The 20,658-nt window shown below is 44.5% G+C and overlaps 1 protein-coding gene across 8 annotated transcripts in view; it reads right to left on the reverse strand.

The window, feature by feature from the left end:
- Positions 1–19,609, reverse strand: part of RFT1 (RFT1 glycolipid translocator homolog) — a 57,434-nt gene extending 37,825 nt beyond the window's left edge. For 7 of the 8 annotated variants that reach the window (XR_012334633.1, XR_002178945.3, XR_004528575.2 and 4 more), the window contains exons 1-7: positions 19,487–19,609; positions 16,083–16,168; positions 13,916–14,032; positions 12,581–12,770; positions 11,903–12,004; positions 8,135–8,272; positions 1,222–1,300 (exon numbers count right to left, since the gene is read on the reverse strand). Coding sequence is in view for 3 of the 8 variants with exons in the window: in XM_019947686.2 (XP_019803245.1) it covers positions 1,222–1,300; positions 8,135–8,272; positions 11,903–12,004; positions 12,581–12,770; positions 13,916–14,032; positions 16,083–16,168; positions 19,487–19,549 (775 nt within the window). In the remaining 5 variants the exon portion in view is untranslated. Of the gene's footprint in view, positions 1–1,221; positions 1,301–8,134; positions 8,273–11,902; positions 12,005–12,580; positions 12,771–13,915; positions 14,033–16,082; positions 16,169–17,399; positions 17,469–19,486 lie in introns of all 8 variants that reach the window. The other variant, XM_019947687.3, reaches the window with a different exon arrangement.
- Positions 19,610–20,658: the final 1,049 nt, after the last annotated feature.

Consider the following 20,658-nt stretch of genomic DNA (forward strand, 5'->3'; position numbering starts at 1 on the left):
ATACCTATTATGTTTCAGGCCTGGCAGGGTGCCACGGAGACAGTGGTGAACAGCACACTCACTGCTCTCAAGAAACTTAGCGTTAAGGCACCTTCACTCAGCTCTCCGAAGGCTTCTGACATTTACTTCCTCCAGAAGCCCTATGAACAGTTTCACTTCTGTAATGGCAGCATTATGGGCTCAGACTAGAAACATCCATTCGCAAAGTTCAGGGAGCCCTCAGGCACCTCCTGGTCCTATCCTTTAACTCACAGATGTGGAAAGTGAGGCTTAGGGGGGTTACTTCCCTTTGGAAGCATAATGAATAAAATAAAGAAGGTGGAAAAGGAAAAACAACAAGATAATAATAATGATGTTTGTATTAGAATGCTAGAATTATAGGAAACTTTTCTATTTTCCAAAATTCTTGTAATGGGGTTATATTATTTTCATAATTAAAAGATAATTTTTGAAAATATTTAGAAACACGTTCAGTAATAGATATATAGATGTACAGACACACGAAATTTATAGAGAGAAATTACTACTTTCAGCAGCTTATAGCCGCCTCCAATCTCATTCTTTGAACTAAAGCTGGGTATAAATAAACCATACGTATATATAGAAAAATTACATATACTTTCAGCTCCTGGTTTGCCCTCTGCTTCAGAGCTCTGTCACTGTTAAACTGGAAAGTCCCCAGAAGTTGGAAGGCTGACCAAACTATCCCACAGGTGAATTTTATTGTTAAAGAAAATAAAATGAGAAAAACATGGTCTTAAAAAGTGCAGAAAAAGAAGTGTATAAAAAGTTAGGAAAATGAGATTACAGATAGTTTTCTGTATTTTCCAAACTTTCTGTAATTGATATAATATTTTTATAATACATTTGTTTAAACGCTGTTAACATGGGTTCTGGAGTTAGACTTGGATTCAAATTAAATTGCTCCTCATTCTTGCAGAAGTTATGTAACCTCACTGACCCTCAGTTTCCTCATCCATAATAAATGGGGCCAATATCTTTCTTACAAGGCTGTGGGGAGATTTAAATTAGACAACTGAAGTATCAAATTAAATAAATGTTAGTTTCCCTCTCCTTGTTTAAAAAACTCCCATTTCTGAGGGTCCTCTGCCCTGGGGGCTCTAGGCAGCAGGTGGTCTGCATCTAGGCAATCATCAGTTCTATGGAATCCCCTGGCTGATACTTCGGTTTCCTGACTGCTCAGAGAGACCTTTTACTTACCTTCTGTCAAAATCTGTTTCAAGAAAGACTGTTTGAAGAAACTCCAAGTCAATTTAGCCTCTTCCCAATTTACAAAAGCCTAGAAGAAAAAACAAAATAAAACAAAAACTCCAGGTATTCCAAGTCTAAGAATACAGTAATACTACTGAAACTCAGTTTGGTCTCTAAATCCCAATTTGGATAGTCCCCACTAATTTTTCATTTACTGCTAAGCACACAGAAAACATCCAACGAATCCTGGCAAAGAACTTACATTCCTAAATGTGAAGGCAAAGTCTCTGGGTGGAAGAGCCTCCCTGTGGGCCCTGCCCAAGATTCATTCACTGAGACCCCTAAAGAAATGTGCTGTCCCCTTGCTGCTGCCCAGAGAGTAAGCTGACCACATGGAACACACACAGCTCACAGTCAGTTCTTCCCTTAAAAGACGTCTGAAGCATGCCAAGCTGCAGGACAAGTTCTGCTCAATGTACGTCTTAGTGCTTTATTTAGCCAGCCAGGGTCTCTTTACAGAAAGCATATGAGCTTGGCTTGTATATTTCAAAAGAAAGTAAGGCCTTCCAGGTCAGTTAAACCACATAGAATTGGAACGACAGAGAAAAGGAAAACAAAAACAAAAAACAAACTTCTGATATGGCTCTTCTCAAACTCTCAGGGGGAGCAACAAACTGCCCATTTCCTAGGGACAAGGAGGGTAAGAAGGAAGCAAATGCTTAGGAAGGGCAGAGGTCAACCTGTAAGAGACAGGTAGCCTCAAATCCAGACAGCTGACCACAAAATGCAGGAGAGGGGCAAGCTAGCTGGACATGACTTCTTTTTTTCTACTTCCAGTTCCTTCTAGGGGCCTCTCCTCAAACATGAAGGCATCCTGGGACTCCAGAATATTCAGTTTAGGTGTTAGGTCCTTATTCTCAGGGTACCTGCATTTTGGAAAGTTCTTATTAACTCAGTTGATGACTTTTGAAAGGTGGGATTTCAGGGGGCTATTTAGGAGGAAAGGGGTGAATCTCAAGGCCAAGCCCACCCCACCTCTCTAAAAGGTCGATTTTAGCTATGGAAGCTGGCCCAAAGGCAGGTGTAGAACCTGTCCCAGTCACATGGGCCCCTGCTCTTGGCACAAAGCCCATCTGTGTAGAAATATAATGCATGCGATATATATGATTTTTAATTTTCTAGCAGCCTACAGTGAATAGTGAAAAGAAACAGGTAAAATTCATTTTAATATATTTGATTTGACCCCAAATATTATCATTGCAACATGAAAATACTAGAAGCATTTCATATTTTTTATATTAATTCTTTGAAATCCAGTGTGTATTGATTGAGTGCACTTACAGCTCATCTCAATTCAAAATGCTCTGTAGCCACACTGCCCTGTCCACATTACCATTTAGGACAGGGCAAGTCTAGAGTACCCTTTGAAAGCAAGAGTCATTTCCAGTCCTCAAATCTCCTCACCCTTTGGTTTCAGAACCTTTCTTCCATATTTGGAGGACAGTTCTGAATCCTGCCAAACCACACTGACTTCAGTGCATCATTGGACCTGGAGCCAAATGCCAGGGGTAGCTCTAGTCCAGGAGGAAATTTTCCTCAGTGAGAAAGAAACTAGGCATTTCCTTTCCCCAGAACAAAGAGCGCCAGACCGCCCTACACCACTAGGGGACACTGTGGACCATGTCATCCTCGTACACTGATCCCGCCCATAGTTGGCTTCAGGGGAGCCTGGGTACAGCACCTTCTCTCTCTCACACTCTGCCCCCTCCATGCCAGGTGGTCCTCTGGAGGGAGCGAGGGGTGTGATCTGCAAAGCAGTAACTGTGCTCTTTTCAAAGGAAATGAACAGTTACAGTGGGCCCACAAGGCTTTTGTGAAGCCTACTTGCTGTTAGGCTGTGAATTGATTTGGAAAGGTGGCTGAGCTCTTTAAAAAATAAAAATAAAAAGTTCTTTAGGAGAGTGAAATCATGACAGTGCATCTGATCTTCAAGCTTATACTTGAGCATTCCTTTCTCCTAATGCCTTCAATTTAAATGGACCCATGGTTTGGAAGGAACAGCCACACTGCTTACTAACTCCAAAATGCTCATTAAGGACACAGAGGCAGGAAGTCTGATCAGAGATTGGGTTTCTTCTCAGAGGCACCTGCTAAGTGGTGGAAAAAAGAAGCACTCTTCGGGCTTTTACCATTCTGTTCTGAATGGATTTGCCACTTCGGAAGGTCAAAAGAGGCCTCTTCCCCAAGAGCTAGGTTGGTATTGCTGAGCTGGTCTACAGGCTGTGAATTTCTCCAGAATCCCGTGACCAACAAGCCATTCCACTGCCTCCCGGTACTGATGGAGAAACTGAGGTACAGGTGGGGAAAGGTGATGTGCAGTACCTCTGGAGAAGGTCTGGAATCAGAACTCAGGGGCTTATTGTGCTTTAACCTGAGTCACTCTTCCACTTCCCAAACTCTTCTGACTCAGAATGGTCCAACCAGCTGCATCTTTAACCACACTGACAAGAGTCACCAGGGCCACGGTCCTGTCCCCTGCCCTCCATCACCTCCACACCCCACACAGCACTCTTTCCTCTCCCTCTCGCTCCAGGGCTATCGACTGCCCTGGTTTCGTCCATGCTCCCACTTCCACCCACCCTCCACTGTCCTCATCACTTGAAAAGTGATAGATGATTGCCACTGCCTCGTCCAACCTTTTCTCTCCTCATGGTAGGGTTCAGGCTTTGGATTCAAGCTCAGAGACTGGGGCTCAAACTACAGCTCCTCACTTTTTGTTGTTGTTGTTTATTTTGGCTGCGCTGGGTCTTAGCTGCAGCACAAGGGATCTTCGTTGTGGCATGAGGGCTGCTTCTGAGTTGCGGCATGCATGTGAGATCTAGTTCCCCAACCAGGGATTGAACCCAGGTCCCCTGCATTGGGAGCATGGAGTCTCACCCACTGGACCCAGGGGTGAGACTGGGGAAGTCCCATTCCTTACCCTTTTTTTTCTTTTTTCTTTTTGGCTGGGCCACGGCAGCATGTGGGATCTTAGTTCCCCAACCAGGGATCAAACCCGTGCCCCCTGCAGTGGAAGCGCAGAGTCCTAACCACTGGACCTCCAGGGAATTCCCTACAGCTCCTGACTTACGGACTACGAAGGCCATGGGCAAAATACTTAACTTTGCTAAGCCTCAGTTTTCTCACCTACAAAGAGGGATAAGAAGTCCTATCTCCTGGAGCTGGTATGAGCATTGAATGAGAGAAAACTAGACATGATAAATTTGTAACAGATGGTAAGTTTCTCAACACAAGCAATTAGACCATGGTACTGTTCAAAAACCTTTCATTAGGCTCCACTGCCCTTGAATTGCACTTGGCAGCACTGAGGCCATTACTACCCGGCTCTAGACCAGCACACCGTCACCTCCTTCCCCCTTTTGCTTCCTCACCTCTCCCCTCCCCAGCTGTCCAACCAACCTAAGGACCCAGTCATCTCTGCAATCCCAATTCCAACACGGTGATGGGCACATAACAGGCCCTGAGCAAATGTTCTTCCTTCCTACAGCCACGAATGCTCATTTCTACCACAGGTGCACATTCACCTCTGCCCGCTCAGGCGTCAAGGCCTGGCTCAAAAGCAGCTTCCTCCATGAAGCCTTCCTTGACGCTTGCAGATGGAATTCATCAGTTCTTTCTCTGTGCTTCTATCTTGTTAACACTAGACACACAGTGTAGTTAGCAGAGTACACGTGTTATCTCCCCACCACAGTGCAAGTTATGAGCACAGGGACCTCACTCAGGGCACCTGGTAAAGTGCTTAAGACAGGATACTGCTTAGTACATGCTTGCTATGTTAAATTCCTCAGCTTTACTTGCATGCTAGCTGATCTCTCATATTAAATCCCTCAGAAGTGTCAAAGAATAGAAAAGATGTAAAAGGCAGCCGTTATTTGAGATGTCATTATTTTAAGGCTAAATAAGTAACATTAAAGAAGATAGAATTCTGGATTTCCCTGGTAGCACAGTGGTTAAGAATCCACCTGCCAATGCAGGGGACGCGGTTTTGAGCCCTTGTCCGGGAAGATCCCACATGTCGCAGATTAACTAAGCCCACGTGCCACAACTACTGAGCCTGTGCTCTAGAGCCTGTGAGCCACGACTACTGAAGCAAGTGCGCCTAGAGCCCGTGCTCCGCAACAAGAGAAGCCACCGCACCACAATGAAGAGTAGCCCCCGCTAACCGCAACTAGAGAAAGCCCACACACAACAACAAAGACCCAATGCAGCCAAAAATTAATTAATTAAAAAAAAAAGAAGATGGAATTCTATAAGAGGAGGCAAGAAATCTCCCAATTTGGTCAAGTTGATTGTGAATGCAATTTTTTGACCAGTTTCGTAGAAGGGAGCCCCCAGGGCAGAAAGCTGTTCTGGAGAGTCAAGTTAGGCATGTTGCTGGTGTAGTCATCCACTGCATTCAGATTTGTCTCGTTTCTTTTCTCTTTAAAAAAGTAAACTTGAATAATGAATTGTTCTACCTGGAATCTCCCAATCTTTAAGTAAATAAATAATTACTTTGGGCAATAAGCCAATTTCTTTTGGAAGACTTCATAGCATAGAGATTTAAACACACAGACTAAAGTTTTTCCATAGACAGAAGTTAGAGAGAAGTGGGTCCAAAGCCAGCTGTGTGATTTGGGGTTCATCACCTAATGTCTCTGAACCTCAGTTTTCTCACCTGTAAAATGGGAGACAATAGTATTTACCTCATAGGATTACTAAGAGGATTAAGGACAGAAGTCCAAGTACAGTACTTAGCCTAAGGCCGGGCACAGAGTAAGTGTGCAGTCAATGGCAGTTATAACGGCTCTTTGTCAAAGTTCAAATACTTTCACAGAATTCTGTAAGTCTTTAAGAGGGGCCTCAGAGGTTGTGTAGACCAACAATCTCACCTTAAAAGTGAGGACCCTGAGGTCTGGAGAGAGTCCTGCAGGCTTCAGATCTGTATCTACTGCCTCCCAAATGCACAGGAAGCTCCCTGAGGCTAAGAAGTCACCTTCCTACGTGTCTGTATCCCAGAGAACACCCAGCAGGGGCTGTGTTCTGTCAGCAGGAACGCTGCCACCATCATGTGTGACAGGTACACCCAACCTTCTTAAGGTCAAGACTTCTGTCCTGACAACATGAGCATGGGTACTTTCGGGACAGATTGCCAGATGAAACCGCTGAGCTCTCAGCAATGTCATCAGCGTCTGCCTGGCTAGGATGCTCGAGTGGAGCTACTCCTGCTCTCAGAGCAGCAGTGGGATGCTGATGATGGTATGCGCTGTCACTTATGGATGTGCACTCATGCCAGGCCACAGTGTTAAGCATCTTATATGCCCCATCTCATCTGGCTCTCACAACCACCTTAGGAGGGAGGTATTCTTATTATGCCCATTTGACAGATAAGGAAACTGAAGGTTGGAGTTCTGAGCCCGTCACAGGGTTAAGTACACACTTGTCAGACTCTTTTCCTTACCCTCTCTATCTTTGCCTGTATTAACAGTAAAAACGCTCCTTTCCAAAATACTGCTGGCTGCAGGCGCTGGTCCAGTATGAAAAGCTGGCCAGGCTTGGTACAGGTGGGCCCTGGGGAGCGCGCAGGGAGGGGGACTTTTCTGCACTCTCAGACCCGCTCTGTGGGCAGGGAGCAGAAGCTCCAGGCAAGAGAAGTGATCTGGAGTCCTGATCTGTTAAGCCTGCAGATAAGGCACCATGGTATCCAAAAATTGTCATGTTGATTTAGGTTAAAGGTAAGATCTAGTTGATCAGAATGGAGAACTCTCATATAACAAATAAGAACATATCTGGCTTTGCTACATAATTTCTCGTTTTTCTTGAAAAGCTGCATAACAAGATTCCTTAAGTTCTGAGACTTAAGTCCCAAATACTTTATTACATTTTCAAGTAATCACAAAAGAGCTATAAGGAGAAGTCCAGCTGAAGCCTTCCCTCAACTAAGTGCACCACATCCAGCAAGCAAATAAGTACGAGAAAAAGGGAAAGTGCATCAGCCCAGATGGAGAAGGTCACAGAGCATCTGTGCAGAGGCGACGTGGTAAGACATCACATGCACGGCTCCTGGGCTAGAGACACTAGCACTGACCCCACCAGAGTCAGGAGATAAAAGTCAAATGGACTGAAAGTTGCTCTCACACATCAGCCTCTGGAATCCTCAGTGGTCTACATGGGGAAGCGGATCACCTGAGAGAGCAGCCTGACACTAGGCGAAGGAACTCTGCAGGGCCCCTCCCTGCTTTGTCAGCACCCTCCAGACTATCTGTGCTGGAGGTCAGTCCCGGGAAAAACCAAGAGACGCAGCAGAACAGAGAGAGTGAGCACAGTGGTGAGAGCCCTGTGCTCTGCTGGGATTCACGCCACTCCAGCTCCTGTCCTCACTCTGACCCTCACCTTGGGCAGGTAATTTAGTTGCTAAGCCTCAGTTCCTCAACGCTAAAATAGAAGTAATAATGTCATCCCCAAAGAGTTGTTATAAGCATTAAATAAGGTATGTAAATCATCCAGCACAGGGGCTGGCAGAGTGATTTTCAACTGGGGGCAATTCTGTCCCCCAGGGGACACTCCACAGTGTCTGGAGATATTTTTGGTTGTTACAACTTGGGGGTGGTACCTCCTGGTATCTAGTGGGTAAAGATCAAGAACGCTGCTAAACATCCTACAATGCAAAGGACAGCTCCCACAACAAAAATTATCTGGCCCAAACTGTCAATAGTGACAAGATTTAGAAATCCTGGCTGAGCACATAACAAGCACTCCATAGACATGAGTTATCAAATTATCTTTATTATTTTAACAATAAGCAATAAAGTTGTCATTTCTTTCCCTCAAGGATAACTAGCATCTGTGATTAAAATGATAACAGACAAAATACATTACTTACTCTACTTCTCGTAATAGTGGGTAACAGATCTGTCATTCTGGAGACAGGAAGAACTTGTTGCTTGGCTGATTCTGGGGAGCCCAGTAACTTTGTGAAATAAATAACATAGCAGAGCACCAGAACTGCAGTATAGAAAAGCTGAAAAAAGAAAATAATGGGTTTAAATTACACTGTTTTAATGTAAGCATAATTAAGATACAACTATAGATCTGACCTCAAAGGCCAGTCAAGAAATAGAACTGTCTTAATTAACTGTACTTTCTATGGAGCAATGTCTCACCCTCTGGAAAACAGCACTACTGAGTATGACCCAGCTCCACTGCAGCATCTCTAGGGAAAGTGTCACACTTCACCTGACTGGGAGAACAGAAGTTCTTCTAGGCAGGCAGAACATAAGTTCCATGACAGACATCCACTAGGACAACCACCACAGCAATGTCAGATACGTTCTCCGAAGATTCGTATTTGGACAAAGGGATGGCTCTCCCAGCTAGACAGTACACCTTGAGAATCCATGTGTTCCGGCTGTGCTAGTATCCAGGGACTTGTCCATCATCTAGGGCTGGGGGTTTTCCATGAACCCCAGAAACCTGTGACACTATGATTAAAAAGCAGAATTGAGCTGCTGGCTCTCCTTTCTGCCTAGTGCATGGGTAGGGCAAGAGCTACTACAGGATGGGGAGGGACAGGGTGCTAAGAGGCTCCACCCCTTCCTCTTCCCATCTAGGACAAAAAGATGTCTTCTGGCCATGAGCAGCAGCCTGGGGTTTTGTCTGCAGGTTGGGGAGGAGTATCCAAAGAGACCCTTTTCAGGAATTCCCTAGCAGTCCAGTGGTCAGGACTCTGCACTTCCAATGCCGGGCACCCAGGTTCGACCCCTGGTCAGGGAACTACAATAAGATGCCACAAGCTGCGTGGCATCGCAGGGAAAAAAAAAAAAACGAAAGAGCCCCTTTTCGTAAGCTCCCTTATCCCCTCTGCCCCTGAGAACAGTGCACACTAGCTTAAGAAGTACTGGGACCTCCAGGCCCCACTTTCAATCTGGAAACACCAAGGCTGCTCCTTTAGTAAACGCACTAAGAGGAGTCTGGGTTTAGCAGGTGTAGGCTCCTCTGCTCTCCACGCCCATCCATGCCTGAGGACAGACTCACCATCTACTCTCCTTCTTTCACGCCTTAAAGCCTTTAAGACACAAGCAGCGCTGTGGGGAGCCACACCACCTGATGCCAACATCCTCTGTAACAAGCACGCTTTTCTAGCCCCCTTCCCTGCCTCTCTCCATCTTCCTGCTGACCAGAGCCTGGGGAAGAGCAACAACCTCTTTACAGAGTATCCTAACTACACGATCCCTTCCCCTTTTTCTAATTGAGGAAATAGTCACATAAATTGACCATTTTAACCATTTTAAAGCATATAATGGCAGTGGCTTTTACTACATTCACAATGTTGTACAATAACCACCATTATCTAATTCCAGAACATTTTTCATTACTCCAAAAGGCAATTCTGGACCCATTAAGCAGTCCCTCTCCATTCCCCCAGCCCCTGGCAACCACTAATCTGCTTTCTGTCTCTACAGACTCACCTATTCTGGACATTAACATATTAATGGAAACATATAATAGGCGGCCTTTTGTGTCTGGCTTCTTTCACTTAGTATCATGTTTTCAAGGTTCATCCATGTTGTAGCACGTATCAGTATTTCATTTTTATGCTGAATAATATTCTATTGTATAGATATACCACATTGTGTTTATCCATTCATCAACTGATGAACATTTGGGTTGTTTCCACCTTTTGGCTATTGTGAATAGTATTACTATGAACATCCATGTACAAAATTTTGTTTGAACACCCATCTTCAGTTCTTTTGGGTATATACCTAGGAGTGGAATTGCTGGATCATATGGCACTTCTACATTTAACTTTTTGAGGAACTGCCAAATTGTTTTCCACAGCAGCTGTACCATATTACATTCCCACCAGCAATGTATGAGTGTTCCAATTTCTCCATATCTTCACCAGTGTTTGTTATTTTCTATCTTTTTGATACTTGCCATCCTAACTGCTGTAAGGTGGTATCTCATTGCAGTTTTGATTTACATTTGCCTAATGACTAATGATGTTGAGCATCTTTTCATGTGCTTATTGGCTATTTATTTGTGTATCTTCTTTGGAAAAATGTCTATTCAAGCCCTTGACCCACTTTTGGGATGGTTTGTCTTTTTGTTGTTGAGTTGTAAGATTTCTTTATATATTCTACAGTGACTCTTTTATTTGAGTTATGATGCCATGGGGAGAGGGGCCAGTTCAAGGAGGAACCTGGAGGCAGGTTGGAGAAAGGGGAATCCCAGCACCATAGGTGGGGCTCACCTGCTGATATGAGGTGCTGTTGGCTCTTAGACCTCTCCCACAGAGACTGACAGAGAATATACCAGAGAAGTGCTCTCAGAAATCTTATAATAAGGATGTCAATAAACTCAGAATTGGCCTAGCTGACCTATGATCTATGACGTATCCTGGGTGGGAACTATGACAATGAGAAAGTCATAATGCAAGTAACTTTCCCAAGAAGAGTCAACCAATAACTGGGCATCTCTACTGCCCTCCTATCCTATTAGGGAGAGTCCATCACAAACAATGATGAATGTTGAGAACTGTAGTTCTAGATCTAATAAAACATGGCAAAAATAATCAGAGATAACTTCTCTAAAATATGCAATTGTAGCAAGCTACTTTTAGGAAGCAATTCTCATTCTTTTTTTTTTTTTTTTTTTTGCGGTACGCGGGCCTCTCACTGTTGTGGCCTCTCCCGTTGCGGAGCACAGGCTCCGGACGTGTGGGCTCAGCGGCCATGGCTCACGGGCCCAGCCGCTCCACGGCATGTGGGATCTTCCCGGACCAGGGCATGAACCCGTGTCCCCTGCATTGGCAGGCGGACTCTCAACCACTGCGCCACCAGGGAAGCCCCTCATTCTTAATCTATAATTTTAAATCTAGCTCTTCTATGTTTCGCAGAAATATTTGTACTTTTTGCCTAGGACATGGGAAACATTTTCACATAAATCATTACTAAGAATTTTAACTTGTCTTCCAATACATTAAGAAAAAATTACAAAGTAGTTTGTACTATGAGATGGTCTGATAACTATATGATCTTTTTCAGTTTTTAAATTAGCATTAGTACTGTAGTTACATTTTTAATAGAACTAGAAATATGAACTAGAACTAGAAAATGAGATGGAATTGAAGCCAAAATTGCTAAAAATGAAAACGTACCTCCTATGACTAGATTCACACCCTCTGAATTATGAGAGATTTCAATCTAAGTTTAAAACAGGCTTGGCAGAGTTTCCTGCTATTCTGAAAACAATTGATTGAAATCCAGGGAAAATAACACACATGTAATTTGATTCCCACTCCACCCCCTTACTGCTTTTTCTCTCCTCCATAGGATTGTCAGACAATCAAAGATCAGTTGGATACGGGCTGGGCTTGCCCACAGAATGTCTAAAGGAGTTTTTATGTCTGACAACAAGGCCGGATGTGGCCCTCACCAGGTCCCCACAAACACCAGCAGTGTCAGTGTATGCAGCAGGATGGACATGGCAGCCAGAGGAGAAGCAGTGCCAAGACCACCTTTCTAGAGCTTCCAGCCTTCTCCACATGCATGAATACTGTAAATGTAAATCACTGAGTAACAGAAACAAGAAGTAAAAAACAGATGGAGAAACAGATTATACAAAAGTTAAAAGTCGTAACTCTTACCTGGGCCAAAGAGAAAATATACAGTCCCCAGTGAGGCAAACACACCACGAGAAAAGCTGTCAGGACGCTCTTGAGGATTACTGACAGGCTCTCAGCAATCACCTGCAAACTCATGGTAAAGGGTACACTTTACAAACATTATTAAAAACTAAAGATGCAAAGGAATCCCAGAAAATCTGGGATAGTGGTTACCCTGGTGGTAGGGGTGGGGCATATGGTTGGACACAGTATTAATAATATTCTACTTCTTAGGTTGGGTGGTAGGTTCATGAACCTTCAGTATATTATCATGCTTTAAGATTTACATATATGTTACACACTATATTCTTTTGTATGTATCAAATAATATATTTTAAAAGATGAAAAGCTAATATCAGTATACAACTAAATAGAATCACTAGAAAAATCTGAAAAACGTCCTTTTAAATTCTTATTTACACTAATAACTTCGCTATTAACAAAACCTGTTCTTCATTAATAGTGTAGCAGAGGTAAACTTCAACCAAACTCATCTGACAAATCTCAAGTGAATGAACTGAACTGATCATGTTACCTTTTTCCAAATATTTTTTTAGATGCAAATCTGAAAAGACCATTCTCTCCTATAAAAGCATTTTTTAAACACCACTCTTTCTCCTATTCTTCTCATTTCTCATTCACAGCAGAAGGTGCACTGACCTTAAGCTTGACAAACATATGTGCTTGTGCCAAGACCCAGAAGGGCTCTCCCAGAAGTTCCACCACTGCCGAGAACCCAAACAACACCACTCCAGTTCCATAGTGGGGGATGACGTCAGGATCGGGCACTGCGAGCAACTGTAGCCAGGCCCACCCCAGGAACACGGACCAAAACACACCCAAAGGGACTCTAGAAAACGGAAAAAATGTCTCTTAATATGCTAAATATAAAAATAAAAATATATTAAAATAGTAACATTGAACAGAAAAGAAATATAGTCATAATAAAAATAGCTACCAAAAAAAAAAAAAAGCTACCACTTATTCAGGCACTTACTACATGCCAGGCATATGATTCACCCCCTTTATCTCACTGACTCCTCACAATGATACTCTGTCATTACCCCCATTTAAAAGATGAGGAAACTAAGGCTGACAAGCATTGGGTAATTTGGCCAAGGTCACAGACAGCTATTCAGGGCAGAAGTAGGACCCAATCCTGATCTAACTCCAAAGGCTGCACTCCGATCCACTGTGTTACAATGACTCGTAAGTAAAACTCCCAGAAGTGCCTGCTGTTTGCACTAGAATAACTGAAGGACGGTATACAGCTGGTCCTTGTACCTCAAATAACTGGTAGTCCAGTGCACAGTATTCCTTTAGGTGTGACCAGAGAGCACTTCAATATGACTGGGTCGCTAACAGTCATTCCTCTAATAAAATAAACACCTACCGGCCCTTATGACAGTCATCTCCATGAGGTAATAAGGAGTTATGCAAGGGCAGGACTGGGAAAGCATTTTAATCACTAGCCCTCCTGGCAGGGATCGAACTGCAGAAAAGCCATTACAATTTTTAGCTGATGTACTTGGTCCTCAAGAATATTCTAAAAGGCTCAGAACTGAAATCAACATAACAAAATTGAGGAGAGATACAAAGAAACCCTTAAAAGGCTTTCAAAAAATAATAAGTGGCTGTTAAAAGCGCAGAAAACACTCTAAGGAAAAAGGTTAGGAATAAAAAAGATGGCACAGGTCCAGTGGGAATCAAAATAGCAGAAACAGCCTCCAAAGAGGGTAGGAGTGGGGTTAGAAACGTGGCACAGAAACCCCTACCCGGAGCTTCCTCCTGGCTCCTGGCCATCCGGAGAGAAAACAGCCGGGGATGCTACTTCACACAGATGTTCTCCCCTTCCTGTCCCACGCCAAGGGCCCAGAAGCCCACTGCAAAACCCAAGCTGGAAACTATTCAGCTTTAGGCAAGTGTTGCTGTTTAATTTCTCACACTTATCACGCTTGCCTCCATGAAACCGTCTCTGGCCAAAGCACGACTCACGTTAGCCACAGGAGGTTGAGGGTCTGGCTCCAGTCCCGCTGGGTGCTGCCACTCAGACATGCTCTGCGGAAGGCCTCTCTGGCCAGGAAGATGGTGGTAGAGTAAAGCAGTGTTAGCCTGTAAAGGAAAAGCAGCAATCAACATGATGTCTAGTTTTTTCACAGAGACAACTTCTGGGATTTTGCTAGCAAACGGGAGGAGGAAAAGTCTTGGTCATAAATCACTGGTGGTGATTGGTGGGGGGCAATGGTTTCTTACAGAAGCCCCCTCCCCAGCTAATCTGATCCATACAATAGGAGAGTTAGGAACCAAACAAGGGACATATGAGTGTGTGCCTATAAGAGTTATGCCTAGGACAGAAACTGCCACAGAGGCCCCCAAAGACTGCAGCCTTTGTGCCTATACAGAGGTGTGGCTCTGACCATAAGGAGGAAAAAAGGACAAGATATGACCGCACACAGCAAGCGGGCCTCTTGGTCACCCGGAGACTGGTGACCTAATGACCCCTATGAAAGAAGCTGAGGCTCTATTGAGTAGAGAATCTCAACACAGGCAATGAGGCTGGCAACCACTACTGGGGCCGCTGCAACCCAGATGGGCAAGGCTTGCCCACATTCCTCCTTGTGGGCTTACCTAGGTGGACCCTCCTGCACCTTAGCAAAGAGTAGCTACAGTTCCCCTTCCTCAACAGGCAGTTGATTGGATGAAGCTAGAATGAGGATGGCCCAGGGCTAAGGTACCTGAGGTTGTCCAGGGACCATTCTGTGACCCAGTGCTTCTGTCCCAATGAGACTGAACTATATGTTAAGCAGGTGGACAGGCCAGACAAGGGCTGTCAATGCAGGGATCTGCAAATCTGGGAGAGGCCCAAACTGCTTTAAAGTCTGAGTACCTAAGAGGCCTTGGCCCTCTTCCTTCCTGCTTTTACAAGAACATTTCTTTTTTTTTTTAATAAATTTATTTATTTATTTATTTTTGGCTGTGTTGGGTCTCCGTTGCTGCGTGCAGGCTTTCTCTAATTGCGGCAGCTGGGGCTACTCTTCGTTGTGGTGCGCGGGCTTCTCATTGCAGGGGCTTCTCTTGCTGTGGAGCACAGGCTCCAGGGCGGGTGGGCTTCAGTAGTTGTGGCACGTGGGCTCAGTACTTGTGGCTTGCAGGCTCTAGAGTGCAGGCTCAGTAGTTGTGGCACATGGGCTTTGTTGCTCCGTGGCACGTGGGATCTTCCCAGACCAGGGATCGAACCCGTGTCCCCTGCATTGGCAGGCGAATTCTTAACCACTGCGCCACCAGGGAAGTTCCAAAAAGAGCATTTCTTAAAGTATGGTCCCTATTTCAAAATCACCTGAAAAACTTGTCAAAGTACAGATTCCCGGGCACCTCCTCAGTCCTACCAGTTGCAAAGCTCTCCAGATGATTCCTTTGCCCATCAAAGTTTGAGACCCTTCTCTAAGCTCTGAGAACAGAGCCAAGAGCGTATGTTCGGTAAATATTAGATGTGAAATGCTGTCTGGAACATAATGTCTTGTTTACTAGGACATGAAGACACACCTGGGAAGCTGAGCTATACTGAGCACTCACATCACTTCATATACTTTTGTGTCATTTGTGAAGACAGAATATGTGTGGGTGTCCTTAAACAGACGGGAGGAGAGGAGAAGAAACAAAATCTAAAAGACAAAGCAAGTTGGCTTTCTAAGAGCTTCCAAGGAACTAATGACAAGGACACAGCTCTCATCCCACTGCCACTTTCCAATTATAAAATTCACCGAGGAGGGAAGGAAGGGGCTGTTCCAGCCCTGCAATTACAAAGCACATCCTCACGATGTGCAGAATTCCTGCTTCCTTTGCTGTCAGCAGGACGAGAACACAGGATTATACCTGAGTTGGAGTTTGCAGTGAATTACTCCCACTCCTCTCCTGGGTTTTAAGGCACAGCGGAAGAGCGGGCAGAGAAATGTGTATTTGGAGGCTGCTAATGGAAAACACACCATGGGTCCATTAAAAGCAACATCGCCTAATGCTTCTCTTCAGCCCACTGCTGAAACACTCTGCTTCTGGTAAAGGTCCATGCTTCTAAAATCCAAGGGTGACACACAGGTACAGCATTTGAAGAAAACCCGACTAGGGATGTGAGTTGTGGACAATGCCAGGGTACACCCCTTCTTACCTGACATTCACTATGCCAACGATTTCCTTTGACAGGAAGCGAAGAATAAATGCATTTAAGACAAAGGTGATCAATCGAAACAACACCTACAGAAAAAGAAAAAAAATAGATAAGAATAAATTATATTGGGAAGGTTTACTTTGCTGAAAAGAACACAAGATGGCTGCTCTTCTTAATGTAACGACACACAGCAGCTTCGCCAGAGAGTTTCTCTTTAACTGCTTCTGAAATCTCATTCCTTGGGGTCTCTCGGCACTCTCATGCAATGGTCAAAGAGCCCAAGAAGGCATGTGGAAGTCTCCCTAATTTACTGATTAGAAGAGGGAGGCCCTGACAGATTCACTGAATTTCTTCAAGTTCAGTCAGGCAGAAAGCAGAAATGGAATTCTAGGGAGCAGAAAGGGAATTCTAGTTAGTGCTTCACACTGGCCCTCCCTCCAGCCTGTTGAGAAAGAGCACACACTTAGCAAGTGGGAGTCTGCAGAATATAGCAGATTTACCAGGAATCATGGAATCTAACTTCTCCTTCTTTGCCTAGTTATATCTAAGGATCCGACAATGACATTTAATCTCTTTGAACTTCGGTTTCTCAATTAGAAAACAGAAAAGGCTATGTTTATTTACTGAATATTTGCCACTTGCCAGAGAGGAACTGAAATACCTTTCAAACAACTGCAATAAGATACTATAAAATAGAGGGGAAAGGAAAACAGAGTCCAGCTATCACCTTTTGAAAAGGATATATCCTGAGACTTTCAAGCCTGTGAATTCAAGAAAACCACCTGAACAAAGAATTCTTCCCATGAGACAGAGAAAACAGGTTGCAATTAAGTGAGGCTGCCAAATGAGGATGATGGCTGGGGTGCAAGCCTCACTAAGTGACACGCCCTCTGCATCCTGGCAGCAACACAGATGTAACTCAAGGGCACTCCAGAGCAAATGACAGATCACTTCTGTGTCAAGCACTCTCAGAGTTACACGTGAACAGTTGCAATCTGGAAAATTCAATCAAACTATGCCAATGGACCACAGTGGTCTGAAAATCTCCGGGGGAAGGTATGACCAAAAAGGGAGATTGCAGTCTAACACTGTCCCTGAAGTGTCACAGAGCAGCAAGGTCTCCAAAGCTAAGGTATCACAGTGTTAACCTTTATGGAGTCAAAGGTGAACTTTTCAAAGTCTGATGAAAGCTTGGTAGCCTCTCCTTAGAAACGTGCGGGTACGTAGACACCAAATTTTGTATTCAATTTTAGAGATTTGAAGCCAATTCATGCAGCTCTTAACGGAAAAAGTACTCAGCTGAGAGTCTCAACTCACCATTTAGCTAAACCCATCATCTTCTAAATTCTGTAAGCCTCAGTTTTCATCCCTGTCAAGTGAGGCTACCTATCACAGAGAGTTGATGACAAGGATCAAAAAACATCGTGGAAGTGAAAGCATTTTTGAAAAATGCATACAAATGAAAGGCATTAATACACTATGGCTGGCTCAGAGTTACAGAGAATAAGCTCTTAAATTCTTTCAGAACACAATGTAATTGCAAAGCTACCTCAAGTGTCTGCATTGTAATTTGAGAAAGCACACAAGACTGAATTAAAACACTCCAAGAAACCTAAAGATTATAGCTATTTAAAAAAAAAACCACATGCACACATTTATGTTAACTTCAAAGTTATCACTAAGAAACTTAATGTCTTAGGCTATATCCATATCTCCTAATTGGTTTGAATAAAGGTTTGAGCTAATGAAGCTATGAGGTTGCTCACACTCCCCAGTATTTGCTCCGTATAGTGGCCCTTATTAGCAACCCAGTCTTCATTTAACTTTGTAAAGGACTTAACAGTTTAAAAAAAAAAAAAAAGCCCTTTCACATCTGTTAATTACCTGACCCCTAAAAGCAACCTGGTGAATGCATGGGAAGCAAGTAAACTCGGAGCAAAGGGATTTGCCCACATGGCAAGCAAATGACCCAGCATGACCTTATGGGTAAGGCCACCCGACTCCTAGTCTAGTGTGTTTTCTCCTATGACTTGTTTTCTTTTAATGAAGCTAATCTCAGTAGTAAGGTATCATCAAAGGTTGAACAATCAACACTGTGGCTAAAGCACTGAATTCAAACAGTTATTAATGTTGTGAAATAGAAAAAAAAACACAATTAAGTAACTTAGGGTTCACCTAATTTAGCGTTAGATGACTAGCTAATGTTTATTAAGTGCATATCTTGTGCAAGGAATTCTTCTACATGCCTTACATAGATTGGCTCATTTCACCCCTACAGTGACCATTTTCAAAATTCATATTACCATAATAAAACTAGCTAACATTTATTAAGTACTTATGCCAGGCACTTAGGCATTTCACCTAATCTCCCTAATGACATTATGAGGTTGCATTATTGTTCTCATTTAAGATGAGGAAACTGATGATTGTAGAAGTCAAGAGATTTTCCCCAAGTGCAGGCATCTAGCAAGTGGCAAGGCCCAAACTTGAGCCCTAGTCTGCCTGGTGCTTTCTCCTAACCTCTATGTGAAATGCTGCCTCTCTAAAACAAGGGGAAAGGTCGATTCAGGACTTTTGTGAGGAAAGGTTGAATGGGTCAAGAGCGGGACACAGAGAAACTGAGCCACATGACTTAGAATGACCAGGTTCTAAGGTTAAAAGAATCTTTACAATACCATTTGGATCAACTGGCATGCACCATATCTGACGTGAAAATTTGGGCCAAGAAGGGAAAGTGACTTGTCCAAGGTCACACTGCCTTAAGGAAGAGTGCATACTAAGAGCCAGAGCATACTACTGTTAAGTGCAATTATCCGAATAACCCCAACCTAGCTTCACAGCAACCTTATGAGCTAGGTACTCTTACTGCCCCCATTTTCTGAGGAGGAGCTGAGGCTTAGCAGGTGAAGTCACTTGTCCTGGGTCATGCAACAAGGACATGGTAGAACCAAGATTCCAGTCCAGGCCTGTCTGAGCCCAGGTCCCTGTTCTTCGCCATGCCATATTGTCTCTCTGAACTCAGTGCGAGTCAGAGTTTGAAAAAGTGTTTGAGGGTAAGGAGTGGGACATGGAAAAAATAAACCCTTGCCTTAAAAATATGTGAGATTCTAGAGCACCAGAGGCACCCCTGCCACCTGATCTAACCTTCCCCTACTGCCATATGGGATAAATAAAGCTCAAAAGGAAAGTGGTTTGTTTGCAGTCTCCCAGCCAGGATTCTGGACGCAGGCTCCCAGCTCCGGGCCCAGGTGTCCCCTCTCGGCCGCCGCCGCCACCGCCTCTCGCGGAAGCCCTCAGTAGTAGCGGGGTCCACGCCAGGGCTGGGTCTGCCCCGGGATGGGCTCTCAAGGGCCCCAGGGCCACCTCCCCGTAAGTCCCGGCTGGGGAACGGCCCGGCAGAGTACCTGCAGGAGGAGACCAGAGGAGGCCAGCCGAGCCGCCTGGCCCAGCACCTCCCGGGGGCTCATAGCCTCTGCGCCCGGGATCCGTCACCAGTAAACGCCTCAGACGGCCGGCTTTGTCGCAAGAAGATAGCGTCACGGAGCGGCTCGTTCGCTGATTGGCGATTTTGTAGGGCGGAGGCGGGACACGGGAAGATCTGGCCCTTTAAGTGGACCGGCTTCGGATGAGTCAGCGTGGTTGCGCCGCATCGCCTTTCCCGTTTGAGAGAACGTGTGGTTTGTGTGCCTATGCCTCCCTGTTCCAAATGAGTTAAATACTGTGACCATACTAAGAGGCTCTATTAAAGTAGCCAAAGCCCCTTCTCTGAGGCACCCAGGCCACCAACCAAGAAACACTCACTTCCCTGGCCTCATCTGTCTAAAGGAACAAACTATTCACTGACCTCCGTAATAAGATTTTTGCCATTCGGCCTTCGCTTACAAAATCACGGACACGGTCCCCAGAATTAGACTAGACAGGATTGTCCCAATTTTACAACGAAAGAACTGAGGACCAGAAGTTAAATACAGCATCTTCATATGTGTGGTTTTGTGTAATCCTTTCTCAAGTGTTGAAAATTGGGACCTGTTGTCAGAGATGAGTAAAGTGAGACGTGGAGACGTGAAGTGACTTGTTCATGTATACATAACTTGTACCTGGGTGGAGTGGACCCCAGGCTCCTGATCCTAAACTTGCCTCCCTTGTCTGCATGCCACCAATTGTGAGGACAGAGCAGAAGAATGGTAGGAAAGAGCTTCATAAAATGTAAAGTGCCCGACATAGTCAGCTGTTGTTCTGTCCATGCTCCTATCATCTGCTATGCGGGCCATAGGAAGCCCCATCTGTCTCTTTTAGGCACTTGGTGATTTGACCCCAACCTACCTTTCAACCACCTTTCACACTTTCACTGCCCTTTCACAGCACATTCTAGGCTCTCGCCATTTGGATCCCTTACATTTCCTCAAACAGGCCCAAATTGGCCTTTGCTCTGCTGCCATCTCTGCCCAAAGTGCCTTCCTTTCCAAATGGCACTGCCTACCCTCCCAGGCCCCAGTGTTCTGACTTGTGAGTATAACAGCACCTGCTATGGACTGAACGTTCGTGTCCTCCCCAAATTCATATGTTGAAGCCCTAA

The sequence above is a fragment of the Tursiops truncatus genome, chromosome 10, assembly GCF_011762595.2.
Source record: "Tursiops truncatus isolate mTurTru1 chromosome 10, mTurTru1.mat.Y, whole genome shotgun sequence".
NCBI lineage: Eukaryota > Metazoa > Chordata > Mammalia > Artiodactyla > Delphinidae > Tursiops > Tursiops truncatus.